This window comes from Phaethon lepturus, unplaced genomic scaffold (assembly GCF_000687285.1).
Source record: "Phaethon lepturus isolate BGI_N335 unplaced genomic scaffold, ASM68728v1 scaffold8686, whole genome shotgun sequence".
Taxonomy (NCBI): Eukaryota; Metazoa; Chordata; class Aves; order Phaethontiformes; family Phaethontidae; genus Phaethon; species Phaethon lepturus.
In genome coordinates, this window is record NW_010545557.1 from 69242 (window position 1) to 88507 (window position 19266).

Sequence of the window (19266 nt, forward strand, 5' to 3'; positions counted from 1 at the left end):
AGCCCATCTGTGCGAAACTGCAATGGAACACTAGCAAGGTAGTCACAGTGAAACACACTTAGCAGTGTTAATGTCAGGAGTAGCGTATCAGTGCACCTTAACAAATGCCAAGTCTCTGAAATCTGTACTAGAGCAGGTGCACTCAATGTGAGAAGTGACACCAAAGTATAAGCTTTGGACTAAACTTTCATCAGTGCCAAGTGATGGCAAAGAGGTTCGGAGACCTTCCCTCTCCCTCTCTAAGTACGAGAACAGTATGAAGTATCAGATCTCGAGGGGCTTCTCTGTTGTACCGCATGAAGTTTCCCTGAGGATTGTGAAAAGATGAATCTGACTTTCTAGCCAGAGTTACTATGTGTTATACCTGTCAAATGATTTTAGATGCAGTATTTTAAAGAATTTAAAAATTTATATAGCTGTAATTTCTATTATCCAGAGGCCAATATAGCAAACCTCTAAAAATTAGAAAGCCTGTCACTGAAAAAATATCATGAAAAGGATGGGATGTCAAGAGTGACACATTTTTTTTTTCTTTCAAATTAATTTCGTTAGGAATTTCTAGGAACTGTGTGGTAGATGTTAAGGGGTTTTTTTTAGGTGTGAATTTACAAATGCACTTTCTCTTTGTTTTATGTCTGTGTGGGTATATGTACATATTCAAATCCGGATTCAAGTATTAAGTTATACATTTTTTTTCTTGAAAGATGCCAAATAGTACAAAAATACTATTTTGTGAGAACCCTTCTTAGGCTCAATTTTTTGGGGAGCATGGGTAAACCCAAAGAAAAGGACTTTATGCTCTGGGTAAGGTAGTTTTTGGAAAATAATTCTAAGCAAAAATCTAATAAGTTGTTTTTGGTTTGAACCAGGTGGAGGACTTATTGGGAGAAAGGGCTGCATAGGTGCATTGGGAAGAACTGATACAATGATGTGTGCAGTATATGGCTGGACTGAAGAGATGGCATTCTCTGGAACTTCCACGGGGGATGTGTGTATTTGGAGAGATGTGTTTCTCATAAAAACTGTCAAAGCACATGATGGCCCTGTGTTCAGCATGCACGCATTGGAAAAAGTAAATAAACTGCTCATTGTTTTTTGATGTCTGGACAAAAAAGTTTATGAAGTAAGGCCTCTCCCAAACTCATGAATCCATGGCTTTATTTCCATTACAGAAAAATCATATGAGGTCCAGATTCAAAATGGTGTTTTATGCATGTGTCTCATTTGTAGGTAGCATGTGGTTTCTCAAACCCTTGTGATCCAGTGACATTTATTCAGTAATTTTCATGACCTCTTACTAAAGATATAATAGTAACTTATGATAAATAAAAGTTCTTTTTGATTTAAGCATGGGTAAGTTTAATGGAATATGTGAGCTTGTGAGAGAGAAAGAAGGTCGTACACTTACTATTTGGTGCTGTAATTACCATGTACTAGTAGAAGCATTCAGACTGTAGATCCCTAAGTACTGTCTCTGGATTCCTAACTTCTTTTGACTGAGGAAAGCCTTTAAGCATGTGTTTAAATGTGAATGGGAATTCCAGTTAGATTACTTGTATGTTTGAAGTTATGTATATGTTTGTGTTTTGCTAGGTTAGACCAAGTTACTCCACCTTCTAATATTTGAGTTGCAGTATAGTAGCTTTGGACAAAGCACATGTTACTCATGTTGCAAGACCTAAGTTCTCCAAAGGAAAGTAGTAATGATTTCAGTATTAAGTATACCTGTTGCTTCATTAAATAGCTGTAAATAATTTTTGAAGACAAACGGCACAAATAGGCATATATTTGAACAATTTAAGTACTAACCAAATTCTGTGAGTGGTACTAAACTTGACTTGCAGTAATGAGGTGAAATGCCAAAGTGCTATTGAGGCTAAATATAAAGAAAAACATATCAGTATGTCAGTTAAATTTATTTTTCTAGTACGGTAGAAACTTATTTGTTAGAACTTTTAAATCCAGCTTGTGTACAGAAACTGTACTGAACTTTGCCTTTTTCAGGAGGAGAATTCAATCATTTTGTTGCTCCTGATCTCTAACATCGGTAGTTCTGTGCATTACAGTGTTGAATATAATTAATTTTCAGTACTGGCAGAAATCACTGAAAAAATAAGGAAAGATAATGATTGATTATAACTTGTGATTTCCCACACACACAGGGATTTGTCACTGGAGGAAAGGATGGGGTAGTAGCTCTCTGGGACGATACCTTTGAACGTTGTCTCAAAACCTATGCCATCAAAAGGGCTGCTTTGGCCCCTGGGTCTAAAGGTAACACAGACTTTATCCTTTTTTTAAATCTATTTAAAGTACTTTCTTTAGAAATCTTTTTCTGTGGACTTGCTTTTCCCAATAGGAGAAAATCCACATTTGACATAACAAATACTAAAATTTTTTTTTTTTAAAGCTTTATGGATTCTAAATAAGTCATTTTTCTGTTGGGATGGGAATGGTATGTTGTAGTATCTGTTTGTACATCTGGTGCGTGCAGGTCATAATAGTTACATATTACCTGCCTGAATTAATTGAGTTAACGTTGAATCTCTGACCACCCAGGTAACTTTTTTTTTTTTTTAATGGCAAACAAAAAGCCTATTATATCTCAAATCATGAAGTAACTTGTCTGATCTTTTCTGTTTTAGAGGAGGAATGAAATTCAGAATTGTGTTAGTTTTGTATGCTTTTTTTAATGACTTAATTTTCTTTAAATGTATATGCCTTTTGAAATTATTTAAGAACTTTCCAGTCCTATTATTCCTATTTCTGCCATTTATTCTTGATCTGAGTGCTGATTTACAGTTTTCCATATTTGACAATCTGGATAGCCATTTCTCCCTCCTGCCCTCCCACCCTTTACATTTGCTGTGTTCTAATGTATATGATTTGATTTTCAAAAATCATGAATGGAAACACCCATTAACTAAAACGCTCTACTGCAGAGTATCTCATTCTCATATCTGTTCAATAAAAAGCTAGATTTGAAGGTACCATAAATGCTAGCAATATAGTAATATAGTTGATACTTCACATGCACATTTTTTCACTAAGATTGCCAGTGAGTCAGGCTGACTGAACTTCAGAGATACTCAACTGAGAAGATTAGTGTCAGCTGGGTAACTGCTAAATACTCCCAAATGAATTCAAAGATACAAGTTCTTCCATGCAGGAATATGTTTTTACTTGTTTGCTGCAGTGAGAATGTAATGTGCCTATGTGAGGCATACTTGAGAATCTTCTGTCTTCTAACATTTTAACATTCTAGGTCTCCTCTTAGAAGATAATCCTTCTATACGTGCCATATCTTTAGGGCATGGTCATATTTTAGTGGGCACAAAGAATGGTGAAATATTGGAGGTGGATAAAAGTGGACCAATAACTCTGCTGGTTCAGGTACATGTTAAATATCAGTCAAATACTGCGTACCACAAACACTACTTTATTTTTCAAGTAAAGACTGTTGTGAAGTAACAAGCATTTTAATTACTGGTAAAGTTAGCAAGTTACTATAATGTCATAGATACTTTTTTTTTAATGCTAGGTGAGACCATTATGACTCTTTAATGCGCCAAACAGATCACAGAATTTCATGTACTAATTTGTTCAACAAGTTCATCCTTTCAAAGACACCAAAATCATATTTCTGTTAAAAAAAAAAAAAAAGAGAGAAAAAAGTGTTTGAAACAGTGGATCCTCCACTAAATTCCTTATTAACTTTTTCTGAGTACAAACTACTCCTACTGTTTTTAAAAGTTGTCTCCTTGAGGTTTATTTTTAGATTTTCTTTGTAATTATGTAAAAAGCATTTCGGTGTTCTTTATCATACCAAGCAGACTGCATTTCTTAAGCCTAACTATGAAACAGATTTTTTACATTGTATCATCATATGATTTTATTTCATACTTAAATAAAAATCTGTGGATCTTTAATTCACACTTCTGAGTGGCCAGTGCAATGTGTAAAGAACCAGATTTTTTAAAGAATATATTAGAATCTAAGGTAAATTAAAAAATCTAGATGTGTGTGAGGATTATATCTCAGAGAAAAGTTTTCTCTAGTACTAATTACTGCAATTTGCACTTTTACTGTAAGTAGCAGGGTGAGGTTTTTTTCAGGTGTTCCATGTTTCTATTCAACTATTTCTTTTATTATCCTCTAAAGATACACATGTTCTCTCTCTGTGTTTTTTTAAGTTCCTTAAATGTATTATTTCATATTTCAGTGTAAAATACAAAGTCATCTAATTCATCGTGTTTTTACAGGGTCACATGGAGGGGGAAGTTTGGGGTCTAGCTACTCATCCTCATTTACCTATTTGTGCCACTGTAAGTGATGACAAAACCTTAAGAATATGGGATTTATCTCCTAGCCATTGTATGTTAGCTGTTCGCAAATTGAAGAAGGGTAAGATGCTTAGTATAAAACAGATTTAACTGAATTCAGTTGACATTTACTAGCATTATGAATCTTTCAAAAGCAAGACTGAATAAATTACTTTATTTGCTCAAATTATTTTATTGATGCTATGCTCACGAGTTATGTAGCCCTTAAGCTAATGAATCTGTACGGAAGATTTCTATGTAATACTAGTCTTAAGATTATTTGCAATTGTAACATATTTAAGTCACTGAATTTACAATAAAATTTGAGCCAGTTACATAAATCTGCTATGTTGCTTATACTATTGCAAGCTTTTTTGAACAGTGGTCTCCAATCTAGAAATTTTTGGAAGAAATTTTAGAAGTAATGTTGAATTTCTATTCTTTGTGAACATTAGAAGAATCTGCAATGTCAAGGAAAGAGAAGAACAGTCATAAAATTCTTACTCGTTGTATACTATATGGTATATATGCTTTGCTAGACAAACAAATACAATAGGCTTCATATGTTTGGTGTTCAGGGAAGCATTTTGATCCAAACCTTTTAGGAAGCTTAGTTGAAGATTATTTGGATTGATAAAGTAAATGTAAGGAAAGTCATGAGCTGGAATAAGCAAGGATTAAACAAGAAAGTTTTAAGTTGGCGAAGTCTGCTCAAGTCTCAAAGCTGATATTTCTTAATATTTTTAAGAGTAGTTTTGGCAGAAAAACAAGGACTGCAATGACTTAATTTGCTGATGAGACACTTCTTGAGATGCTTTGGTGATCTTAAAAAGCACTTGTGTACTGTACAGAAAGAGCTGGATACTTCTGCAGACTGCAGTAATGGCAATGAGATAATATTTGGTAATTTAAAAAAGACAAGACTCAATGACTGTAAGAAAAACGTCTGTGTAGCTGAGGAGTAACTGAGGAGCAGAAGGCTCAGGATGTTCTAGCTGAACAGAAGATGACAATTATATGTGACAGTGAGGTATTTTTCCCAGGACATATCAAAGTAGTCACATAATTTACAGGATGCTAATCAATACTTTTGGTGTACGCTTCTCATCTGTGTTCAGCTGAATGAAATTAAGCTGAAGGTTGAGTATGAAGAAAGGAGGTACAGGATAATGAATGAGAAGCTTTGTGGTGGAGTCAGCTAAATGAAAGATTATTGTCTGCAAGTTAATCGGAACAAATAGTAGGGAAAAATATTTCTGCTAATGGAAAATTCTGGCATGGAAACAAATCTATATATGATGAGCATAAACAAATTTAGATTGGAAAATAAACTGTTTTTCAAATGAAACTTTATTAAAAGTATTATATGCCATAGTGACCATGATAGCAAATGACTGGATTCTGTGAGTCTGGGTCTTTCCAACTGTGTTCTCCTTACCAGAGCAAATGGTAACAAACAGCTGGTACCAGATACTAAGAAGAAGAGCAAATTAAAGATGTACAGACAATAGTGATTAATCTGTATTATTAATTTACAACAAATGTCAATTAATATGCAAATAAATGTAATCTAAGATTCTGGGATTGTGTACTTGTCAATTTGCTGATAGCTTCTGTGTGCTATCACAGACGTGGATCTTGGAAATGATCTTGTCAGCATCTAAAAAATTTCGTTAGACTATCAGCTTGCTTTTACTGCTGGAAAAATAAATCTAAAAGAGAGTTTGTGTGCTATATATGTACCTGAATTCCATTTCTGTATTTCTTATAGGAGGTAGATGTTGCTGCTTTTCTCCTGATGGAAAAGCTTTAGCTGTTGGTCTTAACGATGGAAGTTTTCTAATAGTTAATGCAGATACCCTGGAGGATCTAGTCTCTTTCCAGCACAGGAAAGATGTTATTTCAGAGATCCGATTTTCTCCTGGTAAGTGATTTAACTGAAGATTTTCATATCAAGGTTGTTCAAGCAAGCTTTATAACCTTTAAAAGATAAAAGTAGTAGAAGTCTGTAGTACTCTTTTACATGTAACTAAGAAGTCAGCACGACTGATACTAACATTTTGAGAAATATTGGGTGTGAAGTCTTATGTTGCTCATTTAAGGATGAGATTATTGGAATAGGTTTGCTCATAGTAACCTCCTGAATGCAACAGTCAATTTTAAATCATGACCATCCAGCAGCCTCCTGAGATCACTAGGGTTCCACTTTGAGCTGCATAAGTTGGGCTCTTCACTGAGGTTACTGTAAGCTAATGAGAATGCTTGAAACTGATGTGTCATAAAGTTCTGGTGCCTTTTTTCTTCTTTTTCCCCCTACAGTACTTAGCACGCCCAATGAGGCTGGTTTTTGGGGGGTTTGTTTTCAAACAGTGCAGCTCTGATTTAGGATCACAAATGTATGGCCTAAACTAATACTACTTCAGTGAAAATACTCTTCTGTAGGAGAAATTTGATGCAAATTACTGTTGCCAATTCTCATGCAACATCACTTTCTGGTTACCTAAGCCTTACTACTATCTGAGTGCAATAAATGTTTAAAATTTCATCAAATAGTTTTTATTGTTTGAAGATGTAATGATGTAATGATTGTATATTTCATACTGATTTTGATTATGTGATATGAACATTAGTCTGTCAGGGACTATGTATAAATTAAGAAGCTCATTTCAGAGAAATCTGAGCTGCATATAGCTAAATTGCAGAATGTACTTGTGATTAATATACAGAGCACTACAGTTTTTGAAAATGTCTTCTGTTTCTACTGATGTGTTTTAGGGGCTGGAAAGTACCTAGCGGTGGCATCCTGTGACAACTTTGTAGATATTTACAATGTAATGAGCAGTAAACGAGTAGGAATCTGCAAGGGAGCCTCCAGCTATATCACGCATATGGACTGGGACATAAGAGGTAAGTAGCATTCATTCTGAAACTTTGCTGGCCATTGGCCAGGCAGCGTATGTACTTATCAGTCCCAAGAGCACATGCATACTGCTCAGGCAGTTGCACAAACAAACTCTGAATTAGACCCAGTGCATTTTGTCTACCATCTTATGGGACAACCATAAACAGGAGAGAAAAGTGATGCATTATTACACTTTTCAAAGAGAGGAGAAAGGACTGTAAATGTCAGGGCTCAAATGACTGAGATCTTCTGAAGACCATACTTCCAGATCCACTGTTTATGTATGCAACTTTTTGCAGTGGAAACAAATAATTTGTGTAATGCTGTTAGCAACAAAAATTACAAAATAACCTTTTTTGTTGTTGTTGTAAAATGGAATCTTCTATTAATGTTAATATACAATGTGTAATATGTTTTATAGGAAAGCTCTTGCAAGTCAACACTGGTGCTAAAGAACAGTTGTTTTTTGAAGCTCCTCGTGGGAAAAAACAGACAATTCCTAGTTTGGAGGTGAGGAAATAGACTGCCTTCTTAACTTGTTTGTAAATTAGAGTTATGATACAACTGTCTATATCGCATAAGAGGGAAAACTATAATTTTAACTGGTCTGTTGAGAAAGCTTATGTTTAGGTATTTGCTGTAATTTATCCTTTTTTGCAGCCTGTTCAATTAGATTATGTAATCAGAATGATAAAATACATAGGGAATATCACATTTGTCTCTTCTGTTAAGAAATGGACACTTCGCTGATGTACGCACTCATGAAAATTTCACTGGACTTCTGCGTGCCTCTTTTGGTACCTAAACAGTGTTGAAAACCTATTGCAGATTACCTAGCCCTAACCTTGCTGTTGAAGACCTCATGTCTACCTTTACATAACAATGCAATGTAGTATACATTATATATAGGGAAGTATAGTATCTTATCCCTATAATATTGATTTATTTTCTCAGACATAGAACATTGTTATGGGGCAGAGAGTGAAAATAGGTAATTTTAAAATAATATTTTCTATGAGATAGAAAGGCAATGTTGAAAAATGTAATTTGTTTTCTTTAGCCCGGAAAGGCAGGTGAATACTTCCAGATATTTTGGAACTGGAGATTAATAGAGGTAAAATTAAGGGTCTCAAATGAAATCCTGGCTAGTCAGAAAATAAGCGGTTGATATGTTAAAATATTATCTTTTAGATGTGACATATCTTTCAGTGAAAGCACTTTTTCTTGAAATCAGATATGGAAGAAAACTGCCTGGGAAGAAGCATGCTCTGTCTCAAACAGGTTGTTTTTGTAGGTAGAAAAGATTGGCTGGGCATCATGGACAAGTGTTTTGGGCTCTTGCTGTGAAGGAATCTGGCCTATAATTGGTGAAGTCACAGATGTAACTGCTTCATGCCTCACTAGTGATAGTAAAGTACTAGCCACAGGAGATGATTTTGGATTTGTGAAACTGTTTCGATACCCTGCTAAAGTAAGTAAATTTCAGCTGTTCATGGCAAAGATTGATTAAAAAACGTGCCTTTTCAAAACCAAAAATTCATAATTCAGAACAAAATTGTGCTTTTATACTTTTGTCCTTATGATCAAAGGTGGCATTCAATATCAAACTGCAATTTGAAATGTGTAAAACTTTCGGTTAGTAAGGATGACCGTTCCAGGTCAGACTAAAGAGCCATCTCATGTAGTGTCCTATCACTGACAGTGGAAAATGCATAGGAAAAACTGTAAGAATGGGAATGGGACAGGCACTGTCTAATAATATCTCTGGCATTAATATCCTCAGTGTGATTTTTATCAGTGTTGTTTTTAGCCCCTTAAGCTCTTGTTTTGGAAGACAATTAACATTTCTTCCTCGCCTTCATTTCACTCATGATTTTGTAGACATTCATTCTGTCCAATCTCAGTAATTTTTCTCTAAGATGAAGAGCTTTAATATTATTTAATCATGCATTGTGGAAAAGCTATTCCAGAAGCACATACTATTTTTACTGCTCTTCTAGAACCTTTCTAGTTTTCCTGTATACTTCAATTTTAAATATTTTGCATTGCTAGGGATGGTAACAATGCACAAGTATTGACTCAAAATATTCTATGTGCATTTTATTCTTTATCTGTTAGATTATTTTTTCTCTTTGGAAAAATAATCCGGTATTTATTGCTGGGATCTGTTTATAAACAAATTCTTGCATGCTTGGTATGGAAATATGGTTAACATTTCATGAAGTTGCTGTAGGAGAGGAACTTGGCAAATCATGTGATACATACAAATTCAAAACAGCTAAAGCATAAACTGTAAAGAAGTTAAGAACATGTTGTGCACTGGCAACTCATTTCAGTTTCATCTATCAGACTGGTTACATTTCATCTGCCTTTTCTCCTCTTTTCTTAGGGAAAGTTTGGAAAATTTAAGAGGTATGTTGCTCACAGTACCCATGTAACAAATGTCCGTTGGACCTATGATGACAGTCTGTTGGTCACTGTTGGAGGAGCAGACACCTCTTTAATGCTGTGGACTTATGAGATGGAAGGACATCGGGATAGCAGGCAGTGTGACAGTGAAGAGTCTGATCTAGATTCTGAAGAAGATGGAGGTAATTTAGAAAACTAGCTGGATTATGCCATTTCAAGAAGATTTTATTGATGGAAAACTGCTAATTTAGAAATAATCAAGTTTTATATAAGATTGTTTTAATGTTAAATAGTGAAGACACTTCAAAACGCTAAGTAAAATTTCTTTTGGGGGAAAGGACTGACAAACTGTTTTGAAGAAAATTATAATGAAGTGTTTGACTTACTGTTTTGAGTCAGAGTATATATAAAGAGTCTTGACATCTTTTGAACTAAAAAATACTAAGTGCAAATTATAGGTAACTTCGAAAAATCTGTAAAGAAAAATACACTCATCGCAGTTTAGATTTGGGCACTAATTCTAATGGAATTATGTTGAAATCCGTATAATGTGAGATCATTATCTTGATGTTATAGCATCTATTTCCATAACATGAAAGCATAGTGTACTGAGGTAGACTGATGTTCATATATTGGAACAATCTATTGCAAGATCATAATATCAATAAAGTGTTAATTACATTTTGTAGAATTAACTTCTACTGATTTTGCTATACTTAATATTTTACATTTCATGTTACAATTCCAAGGGTTCACATGCTTCCAAACTTGTTCCCTCTGCTCCCAAGTGCAATTTTTCCTCTTTGACAATGCCTCAGTCTTCAAGCTATCACTGCTACTTTTTAAAGAATTCTGTGTAATACATTAACTTCAGTTTTCACTAAATGACCAAAGAGACACTTTAATATTAGAGGCACATTAAACATTCATTGGAGAAGAAGTTTTATTCAGTGTCTTACTGCTTAAAAATATTGAAAACTACATCTGCAAAGTAATTTACCTGCAGGACGACTCGGTCAACTTCAGCTTTCTTAATCAAAAATTGCAGTCTTCAGAGCTTTTGTTCAGCTTCTGCTTGTGACCTGTTAGCACATCTTTGCTCAGTAACCTTCTGTAGACTCTGGTGCTTTACACAGAACCCTCTTAAGCTATTCAAAATACACCCTAAAAGTTCAAGAATGCACTAAAAGAAAGAGGTCTGTTAATCTTTACAAGAAAAGACATTGACATCTTTTTCCACAAAAATTTCTCTTCATTAGGTTTCATTAATTTCAGTTAGTTAGTAACTATTCATAAAATTGTTATTAGTAGTCTCAATCTTTGAAAAAAATGGAGGATAAGTAACAATCCTGTCACTATTTAGCCTTTTTGCCATGTTTACTATAATAAACATCATCTTGATGTGCCTGACTGTCCCTAAGCATTGCGTAGGAGCCCTGTTCAGACCTATAGATTCCATCCTAATGGATGGATGGATGGATCCTGAAATAGAGAACAACTTGGCACTAAATCTTCCAGAATTTAACAGCAGGCGTCAGGTAGCAAGGTCCTTTGTTAGTGACCCTGAGTTAAGGCCAGCCAAGCAGCAATGGGGTGGCTTTGAATGTCCCTTGAATCTTTGTTAATAATTTTTTCCAAAAAAAGATATTTTAGAGAATTTTTTTCTTAGAATGTCTTTTATTAACAATGTTCGTTATTCCCAGCTACCTTCTTTCTGTTGTGTGTTTATGTTACTGAGAATACATAGTATAATTTTTCTTGTACTCCAGTATATTGTTGAAAGCTGCACAAATTATGATGATTTTTTTTTCTGGTATCTTTATTTTGTTTTGATACTGTTCACTCTGATTTTGTTAGGTTATGACAGTGATGTGACAAGGGAAAATGAAATTAATTACACCATCAAAGCCTTATCAACAAACATTAGACCAATGTTTGGAATTAAGCCTCATCTGCAACAAAAGGAGCCAACCTTAGATGAAAGGTAATTGCTAATTTACAATTCTAGCCATGAAAGCTATCTGAGGAGATGATTAATAGTAAAACATAATTGTATTGGAATATATACACATCTTAAAAGGGTATGTATAAAAAGAGTGGAAATATTTCTTTGGAGAAAAAAAAAACCAACAACTGAAGAAAAGATATAGCCTAAGGACTAGGCTGTATCTCTTTCGGAGAGCACAATAGACTACAAATGATGCATGTTTATTATTGTATTTGGGGAGTTTCTTGAGATAATTGAGTTATTTGCTGGTCTTTGGTAATATGTTCTTTTCGAAACTTAAATACTGAGTGGTATCTAGTGATGGCATTTTAGGCATGAACTTGTACAATGGTTTTATTGAAAGACAGCTCTCAATCGTTTGTTTTTGCCAACAAACTAATTGACTAATTCAGGTGTAATTTTGTCTTGCATTGTTTCTGTCTCCAAATAACTTCTACCTGTCTTGGAAAAATTCTTTCCACAGTGGTTCTGCAGTTTCTATTAGTGAGTCTTGGAAAATGAAGTTGATTGCTTCGCAGTGTTAGTTGTATTGCTTGGTTCGCTACCGTATGCTTTAGAAGAGAAGGGGGTGGGGGAGCAGAGTAGAATAAGACCAGTAGGTAAAGTAAATATGAAATAAGAAAAAGAATTTATAAATTATAACTTAAAATTTATAAGTTTTGACTAGAACATAATTTGTTGTAGAATCTGCAACTGAGCACAGGACCCTGAAAGTTGTTGTTTGCTGTTAGCAAAATCGATGTGGACGGTGTATGTGAGGGAAAAGGAAAGAGGGATTCCTAGCACAATACAGTGGCGATTGGTTGAGGAACACTAGTATTAAAGAGAGGGTAATGAGGAAAACACAACACAGTATAATTAGGAGTAAGGATACAGAGAAATAGCAGATTGGAAACTTCGTGCAGGAATGTGAGGAGTTCCATTACGGTGCACGTGTCTTTCTCAGCAGTGAAGCTGACAGATCTGTGATGCCCTTGTTGAGAAATGCAGCCTGACGTTTGTAGGAGTTTTGGTGTCGTCTTTTGTTTTCAAGTTGTGTTGCTGAAGGAGAGAATAGATGCCTGCACATAAAGCTTTGACTCCCTGTCTCACATTTAAAATGAAAAATGGTCTTTCTGTTTGTTAATTAGATGAATGAATTAATTAATTTGTGGAAATAAAAAATAATGTGCATGAGAAAGCTGTGATTAAAGATTTTATTTTTTTAAAAAATGAAATTTTAAACCTCTTGTATTTCAACAATTGTTTCTGGAAGCTGAGTCATGTTTTTCAGTTTCAAATAAAATATTAAAAAAAATTAATTCTGTAGTTAGGTAACTAGGTTCTGATTCAAAATGCATGAAAGTTCATGAAAGGTTTCCATTGTCTGCATTGTTTAAAAGTTTGGGGCCCTGAAACTTCTAAGAAAATATTTAATGAAGAACAAAAATGGAATATGCTTAATGTATGTATTTTAACTTCTGCTCTGCTGAAGTAAATATTATGTAAGATTGGTAAATGTTTTAGTAAATACTTTCATAGTTACTAATTTTTATTTTATTTTTATTTCCCTTTCCTTTTGCTTCCTATGAAGGCAGGGGGTAGTGAGGTAAGTTCATTTACAGAAAGTCGAGGATCAAACGCATTTTAATAATTTAAGCTGCTTGGGACAGTAGTTATACTTTGAACTAGAAGTGAAGGCTTTAACTCTTTAATAGTAAATAGTAGCTTGTTAATTGGTAGAAAAGGGATAAGGGGCAAAGAATAAGCCCAGCTCTCAGTCTGAATAGACATGAGTGGGTGCTAAATAGAGTATTTGGGAGGAAGTGATCAAATCTCACCCTCTTTTCCTCAGTAGTTTGGAGTGCCTATAGAACAGCTTGACTTAAGTAGCTATAGTCAGAGAGCTCGCCTAACTGCTTGTGGACTTCTGTAAGACTATTACAGTGTTGGTGCAGAGGTCCAACATGGAATAAAAAGTGCAGGGCACATGTTGTGGAGATGCCTGAGGTGGCTATATGAGCAGTATCACCACATCTGCACCACTGTGTTGGAGCTAATAAAGCTTCAGGGACAAGAGGAGCGTTATTGACTTGGCTGCAGCATTTTACCAATGCACCTATACTACTTAAGGATCTGAGCTGCTAGGTCCACATGGCGTTGGTATGGTATGCAGAGTCACTAGCTTAGGTGCCTGTGTTAGGTAATGAGTTTTTGCACATACTCTACTTAGAATATATGCATACTGAAAAACATGCTCTTACATTTGTAGCACAGCAAATCCTTAGGCTCGTAGGCCACCCTTCAGACTTACAGGCAGAGCTGCTAGGACACTTGGACCTACACTGGTAAAGAAGGGAGAACTCCTCTCATACCTACCTGGATCCTGTTTCTGCAATGAAATCACATCCCTGTGGTGACAGATGATAGAATTGTGTTAGTCTTTGTGTGTCCTTCTGCAGACATCTTGACATAATGAAGAAAGCCACTGTCTTAATCTAAATTTTATATCATATCACTAACAACCTCTATCAAATTACTTCTGTTTTTAGGCTTTTAAAAAAAATGTGTATCTGTAAAGTCAGTATTGCTGTACAAGTTATACAGAGCATGTGTAACTTATACAGACTTTTCTTCGGTGTTTGTTTATTTACAGGGTATGTGGGTGTACTGCTTAGAGTGTGAGTAGTACATCTGTGGCATTCCGTGGTATGCGTAGGCTTGTTATATTGACTGCCAAACATTAGAAGAGATACGTTTCTTGTAGTAGCACTTTATTGGAATCCATGTATTCTCAGGATCACAGGTACATACCAATGTAGAATGTGCTTCTGAGAATGTCTTTCAAGTAATTTTGACTTTGTGTATAAAGGAAACTCCTTATCAGAAGGTATCAACCTCTTTTACTATTGAGTGTAGGAAGAGCTTAATACTCTGTGGCAGAAGATGAAGATAAATACTACCAGATAATTGAACTCTAAGGCTATGTATAAAGACTTTAAAGACCATACCAAAAATGTAGTTACTACTTAAGATTGTTTTAACAACAATCAGCAATGTGGAATTCATAAACCCTAGCTGAGAAGTGAAGTTCCCTCCATATAGAAGGAATGTTTTTAGTATCCAGAGTATTAAATGAGAGAAACAATAGGAGGACACTAGAGGAAGAAGCATATCTGAAATCTCATCTGTTTCCTACTTCTGTCTCACAAAAGCACATCTACGAGGTCAGGATTTGTAGTCCGAGACTGTGGCCTGGATATAGCATCAGAAATTGCTCAACTGGGTACCAAAAATTAATTCACTAGAATTATTTTGATTCTAATATTAGAAAGGTTAAGCTGATCTCACCTTTTATGTTGTAAGTAGGAGGATGATTTAGGAAATTGGTTTTAGGCCATTTAGTCTATCAAAAATTCAAATACACGTCACCAGGTGGGTCAAAACAGTGTCTCTCCCTTTTTTGCTGAAGCTCTGCAGAAGGGAATAAAAGAATCCCTAGGGTCAGAAAAGGAGAATAAGCAAAAGAGGCTGCAAAACATTGCAGTCTTTTGGGTAGGTAACTTCTCTGTGAAGTATGGAACATGGGATTCTGCTTTTGGTGTAGCATAATACTTTTGCTCCAGTGACGCTTAATTGAAAAAGTAAATGCAATTCCCAGAACATGAATCTGAACAAAGGATTATTTTTGCTGTCCAACAGAGGTAGTGTCCTGTTTCTCAGTTTCCTGGTTTTCCTCATAAATTACTTTTTTCCCTTCCAATAGCAGAAGGTAAAAAAAAATTATTTTCCCCTTCACAACAGCACAGTTTTACTAGGAGCGGTGGACATTTCTGTGTCTTAATCATTTTTATGGCTAACAAACTAGCTTGAGATGTGAGTTGCATCAACTAATACTTCTAGGCAGCACTGCCTTTAGTTTTTTCATTCAGGACAAACATGACTTTCCGCACTTTTTCTGGGACTTTTTTTTTTTTTAAACAATCTTATCTGAAGTATTCAGTATTTGAAAGAATTTTTTTCTTTTTTTTAATTATTTTCTATTTTTAATTCTATAGTAAATATTTTTTAAGCCTTAAATGTTTAGGTCTATTTTATCTACTGTTTGACACATTTGAAGAAGAAAACAATACATGTTGTAAAGAAAGATTTAGAGATGAATGGAAGAAATATTTTGCTGTACACCAAGCCCCAACTTTCTGGCATAACCATTTGCAGTTTTATTGCATAGTTCCATAATTAAAAAGCAACTGGATTAGTGGGCTCTAGTACTAGAGAGCACGCATGACCAGAAGATGCACGCTATAAAAGAATACAGCTGGCAGTAAGTCATTCTAATACGGCCCACTGATGCTGAGAATGGAGGGAAATGGTAGCATGGCAGTTGGTCGTGTTCGGTCTTTGTTTTGGGACGGCAAAGAAAAATGTAAATGGAAGATGTACAAGACTGCATAAGCTTCAAAGCTATTTCAGCTTGCTTTTAACTGTGTATTTGAAAACAGTTGTTTTTATTTGCTCTTACTGTCATACAGGAATTTTCCCTTTATTGGAAGTTTTGAAAGTAAAAAAGATTGCTTTAGAGACTTTCTTTCCAAGTCTTAAATCAGCAGTACTTCATTATGTGGTATAATGATTTGAAAAAAGCAGCAGACAGTTGGCTAGAGTTAGTAAGTCTGAATGTTACTTTTATCTTTCTTTTAGAAGTTAGAGAGACAGTCTTTTTTTGAAAATAAGAGATGCTAGTGCTTAGTGTTGATATGCTGAATAAAAATACATTGAAGCATTAAAATTCAGGCACATTTTTTGGAAAATTTATGGATGCTAGAACTCAAGATTTCATTTAGATTCAACGGGTTTACAATCTGCTTGCAGTGTAGTTTAAGGCCATCTCTACTAATGATATGCCATCCTCTAGTGGTAAAGTTACCATAATATATAATTGATGTTGTAATGGTTACTTTAACTTCTGTGAAAACACAAAATGGCGTTGGCTGAGAGGTGGCACTTATGTCTATGGTGTGAATTATTTATAATTTCTGAATAATAATATTAAAAGATAATATTTTTATGTGAAAAGATGTCTACTGTGTGTCTAGCGTGGTTGTGTAATAGCTTTATGGATATTCAGTAGCACAAAATAAATTGGAAAACTGTTTCTATCATTTACTAAAAGTTCTTTCCTAGTATGTTTTTGTGCTAGGTAAATTGCTCAGAGGAAAATCCATCATGGATGGATAATTTTGAAAACACTTCTGGCTCAGCTACTCCCTGAACTGCAAACCGCTGGAGGTTGGGAGAAGAATCTGGAGAATATCACTCCATTCTTACTCTGTTCTTATACTCCTTGAAGTGTTCACTGTTTGCCACTGTCAAAGGGAGGATGCTGTGATTAATGTACCTTAGATAGGAGTGGCTATACCAAGAGATCTCAAAACTAAATAACCAGGAATTCTGGTTTAATTTTTCACCATAAATCTACCATAAACAGAATTAAATAATCATGAAAGAATAGTATAAGTCATCATATGTAACCCTACACATGTTGACTACCTGAGATAATTGTATTTTAGTATAACTGAATGTATTTTTATGAGTGAACTTGAACATCTGTCTTTAATAGTGAGTTGACTGTTCTATCTGTCAGCTCATTTTGGGAAGTTAAACATGCAAAACCTTTCTTGGAGTAACTGAGGTGTTGCGTTTGCCAACTCTTTAAAGACTTGGTATAATTCAGAGGTTTTTGTGTCTGCTTCTGCTTTCTTTCTCTGTTTACAGTAAGAATCATGCCTAAGAATTATATTCTCATGCCAACACATGTTCATAATTACCATTTTAGTGAATGGGATTTTTCTGTACAAATAATAGATTTACATAACCTATGAGGTTGTGAATAATCCCCTTGTAAAAAGAAGTAAACAAAGCAGAAAGTCAATAATAATTCTTTCTGTGAATAAGTCAGTGACACCTAGCTTTCAGCAAAACTTGTATGAGTAATCTGTTTCTCTTTCCCACCTGCTGCTGAAAAGAGGTTCCAGGTAATACTTTTATTTTGCTATCTAGTCCATATTTTACTATTATCTCCTATTTTCCTTAAAAAGCCATCTGTCATGTTGGGTGCTGTACCATACACCTGTCACTCTTTAGAACATTGCTGTATTATACATTTTAAATTTATATGTATTCATTGTAGTTCTGTTCCATACAATAAGCTAGATTTTTATTTACCAACCAATATAAAATTAACTACCTGGACCATTACACTTGCCTAAGTTTTACAAAGAATATGGAAATGTTCAAAAAATGTGTGGATGTGGCACTTCAGGATATGGTTTAGTGGGCGTGGTGGTGTTGGGTTGATGGTTGGACTTGATGATCTTAAAGGTCTTTTCCAACCTTAATGATCCTGTGATTCTGTAATATGTACTAAAATACAGAGATTAGCACTCTCTCTAGCCCCTAGTGGACAGCTATCCACCTCAAAGGTGGATTGTTTTACATTACAGGCCAGTCTCACCTGAGATGTCAAGGTGTACATGTTGCTAAATTATTTAAGTATTACATTACCTATATCCACATCAGTGCGTACAAAATGGCACTTAACTACTCATAGGACACAGGAAAATAATTACGACTAATCATTGTCAGGAAGCAGTATTTAAAAACTATGAGCTTCCAGTATCTTCTAATGGAAATCAGACCTCTAAAGTTTCACAAGTGACTTTGGAAATCTTGCCAATGGAATGGGAAGAGCTCCTCCTTACTTTTAAAATTAATTCTCTACCTCATGCTTGCCAACACCTTTTGGGAAGGGCAATGAAAGTTGCTTACTGAAGGCTAGTGCAAAATCACTGCAAAGTTCTCTGCAAGTCTCCCAAAGTACAATGTGCAGCTATGGTGACCCTCACAGGAAGGGACTTTTTCTTTTGTACCAAGAGCTATAATTTGCTTTATGAAATCACGCCCAAAATAACACCTGGATTTTTAAAACAGAAATAAATATTGTAATTGGCATTACCATGGAAATCAAAGAATTTATGTCAGTTTAGATTAACCACACCATCCCTTGTTCTGTTAGTAACTTTAGAAACTCAGTATCAATAATAAAAATAGGGAGTGAAATACAACATCATTATACAAGACAACATGGATAGCAGTATCAGTAATATTGACACTGTGTCTAAAAACCGTGAAGAAGGAATTTCTTTGTTTTGTAAACTACTTCAGAGTGCTAGCATTGTTTTTATGGTCTCAACAAGAAATATCAAAATGCTGATACATTAAATATTAAAATTACTGATTATATATAAATATTTAAATTACTGATTCTATTTCCACATTGCAAATAAAGTGCCAATATTAACGTATTTATTTCCCCTATGATAGATGGCTGGAACTCTGCTCCATATGTTCAGACTGACCCCATCCATACGTGCATTTACCCCAAAACGTTATTCATGCTCTCCTTCCCATCTTTTGCCCACAGTTTTTGAGCATGCCGCCAGTTATACATGTGGCTATGTGACCACTGTATGTTGCATATACCATTAGTCATTTTCCTGCACATCAAATAGCAAGTGAAAAATATCTTCAGCTTTCGCACCTGTAAAAAAAGCACTTGGAAAATGTATTTTGGTGTCTTTCAACAT

At 34.9% G+C, this 19266-nt stretch overlaps 1 protein-coding gene across 1 annotated transcript in view; it reads left to right on the forward strand.

Annotated features, from left to right (window-relative positions):
* Positions 1 to 19266, forward strand: part of EML5 (echinoderm microtubule associated protein like 5) — a gene marked incomplete at its 5' end in the record, with an annotated part of 89470 nt that overhangs the window by 45288 nt on the left and 24916 nt on the right. Inside the window, 12 exons of the mRNA XM_010288997.1 lie at positions 870 to 1072; positions 2163 to 2274; positions 3266 to 3393; positions 4263 to 4404; positions 6094 to 6246; positions 7098 to 7229; positions 7646 to 7734; positions 8519 to 8695; positions 9614 to 9815; positions 11491 to 11617; positions 13215 to 13229; positions 17647 to 17655. Of these exons, the coding sequence (XP_010287299.1) occupies positions 870 to 1072; positions 2163 to 2274; positions 3266 to 3393; positions 4263 to 4404; positions 6094 to 6246; positions 7098 to 7229; positions 7646 to 7734; positions 8519 to 8695; positions 9614 to 9815; positions 11491 to 11617; positions 13215 to 13229; positions 17647 to 17655 (1489 nt within the window). The remainder of the gene's footprint in view (positions 1 to 869; positions 1073 to 2162; positions 2275 to 3265; positions 3394 to 4262; positions 4405 to 6093; positions 6247 to 7097; positions 7230 to 7645; positions 7735 to 8518; positions 8696 to 9613; positions 9816 to 11490; positions 11618 to 13214; positions 13230 to 17646; positions 17656 to 19266) is intronic.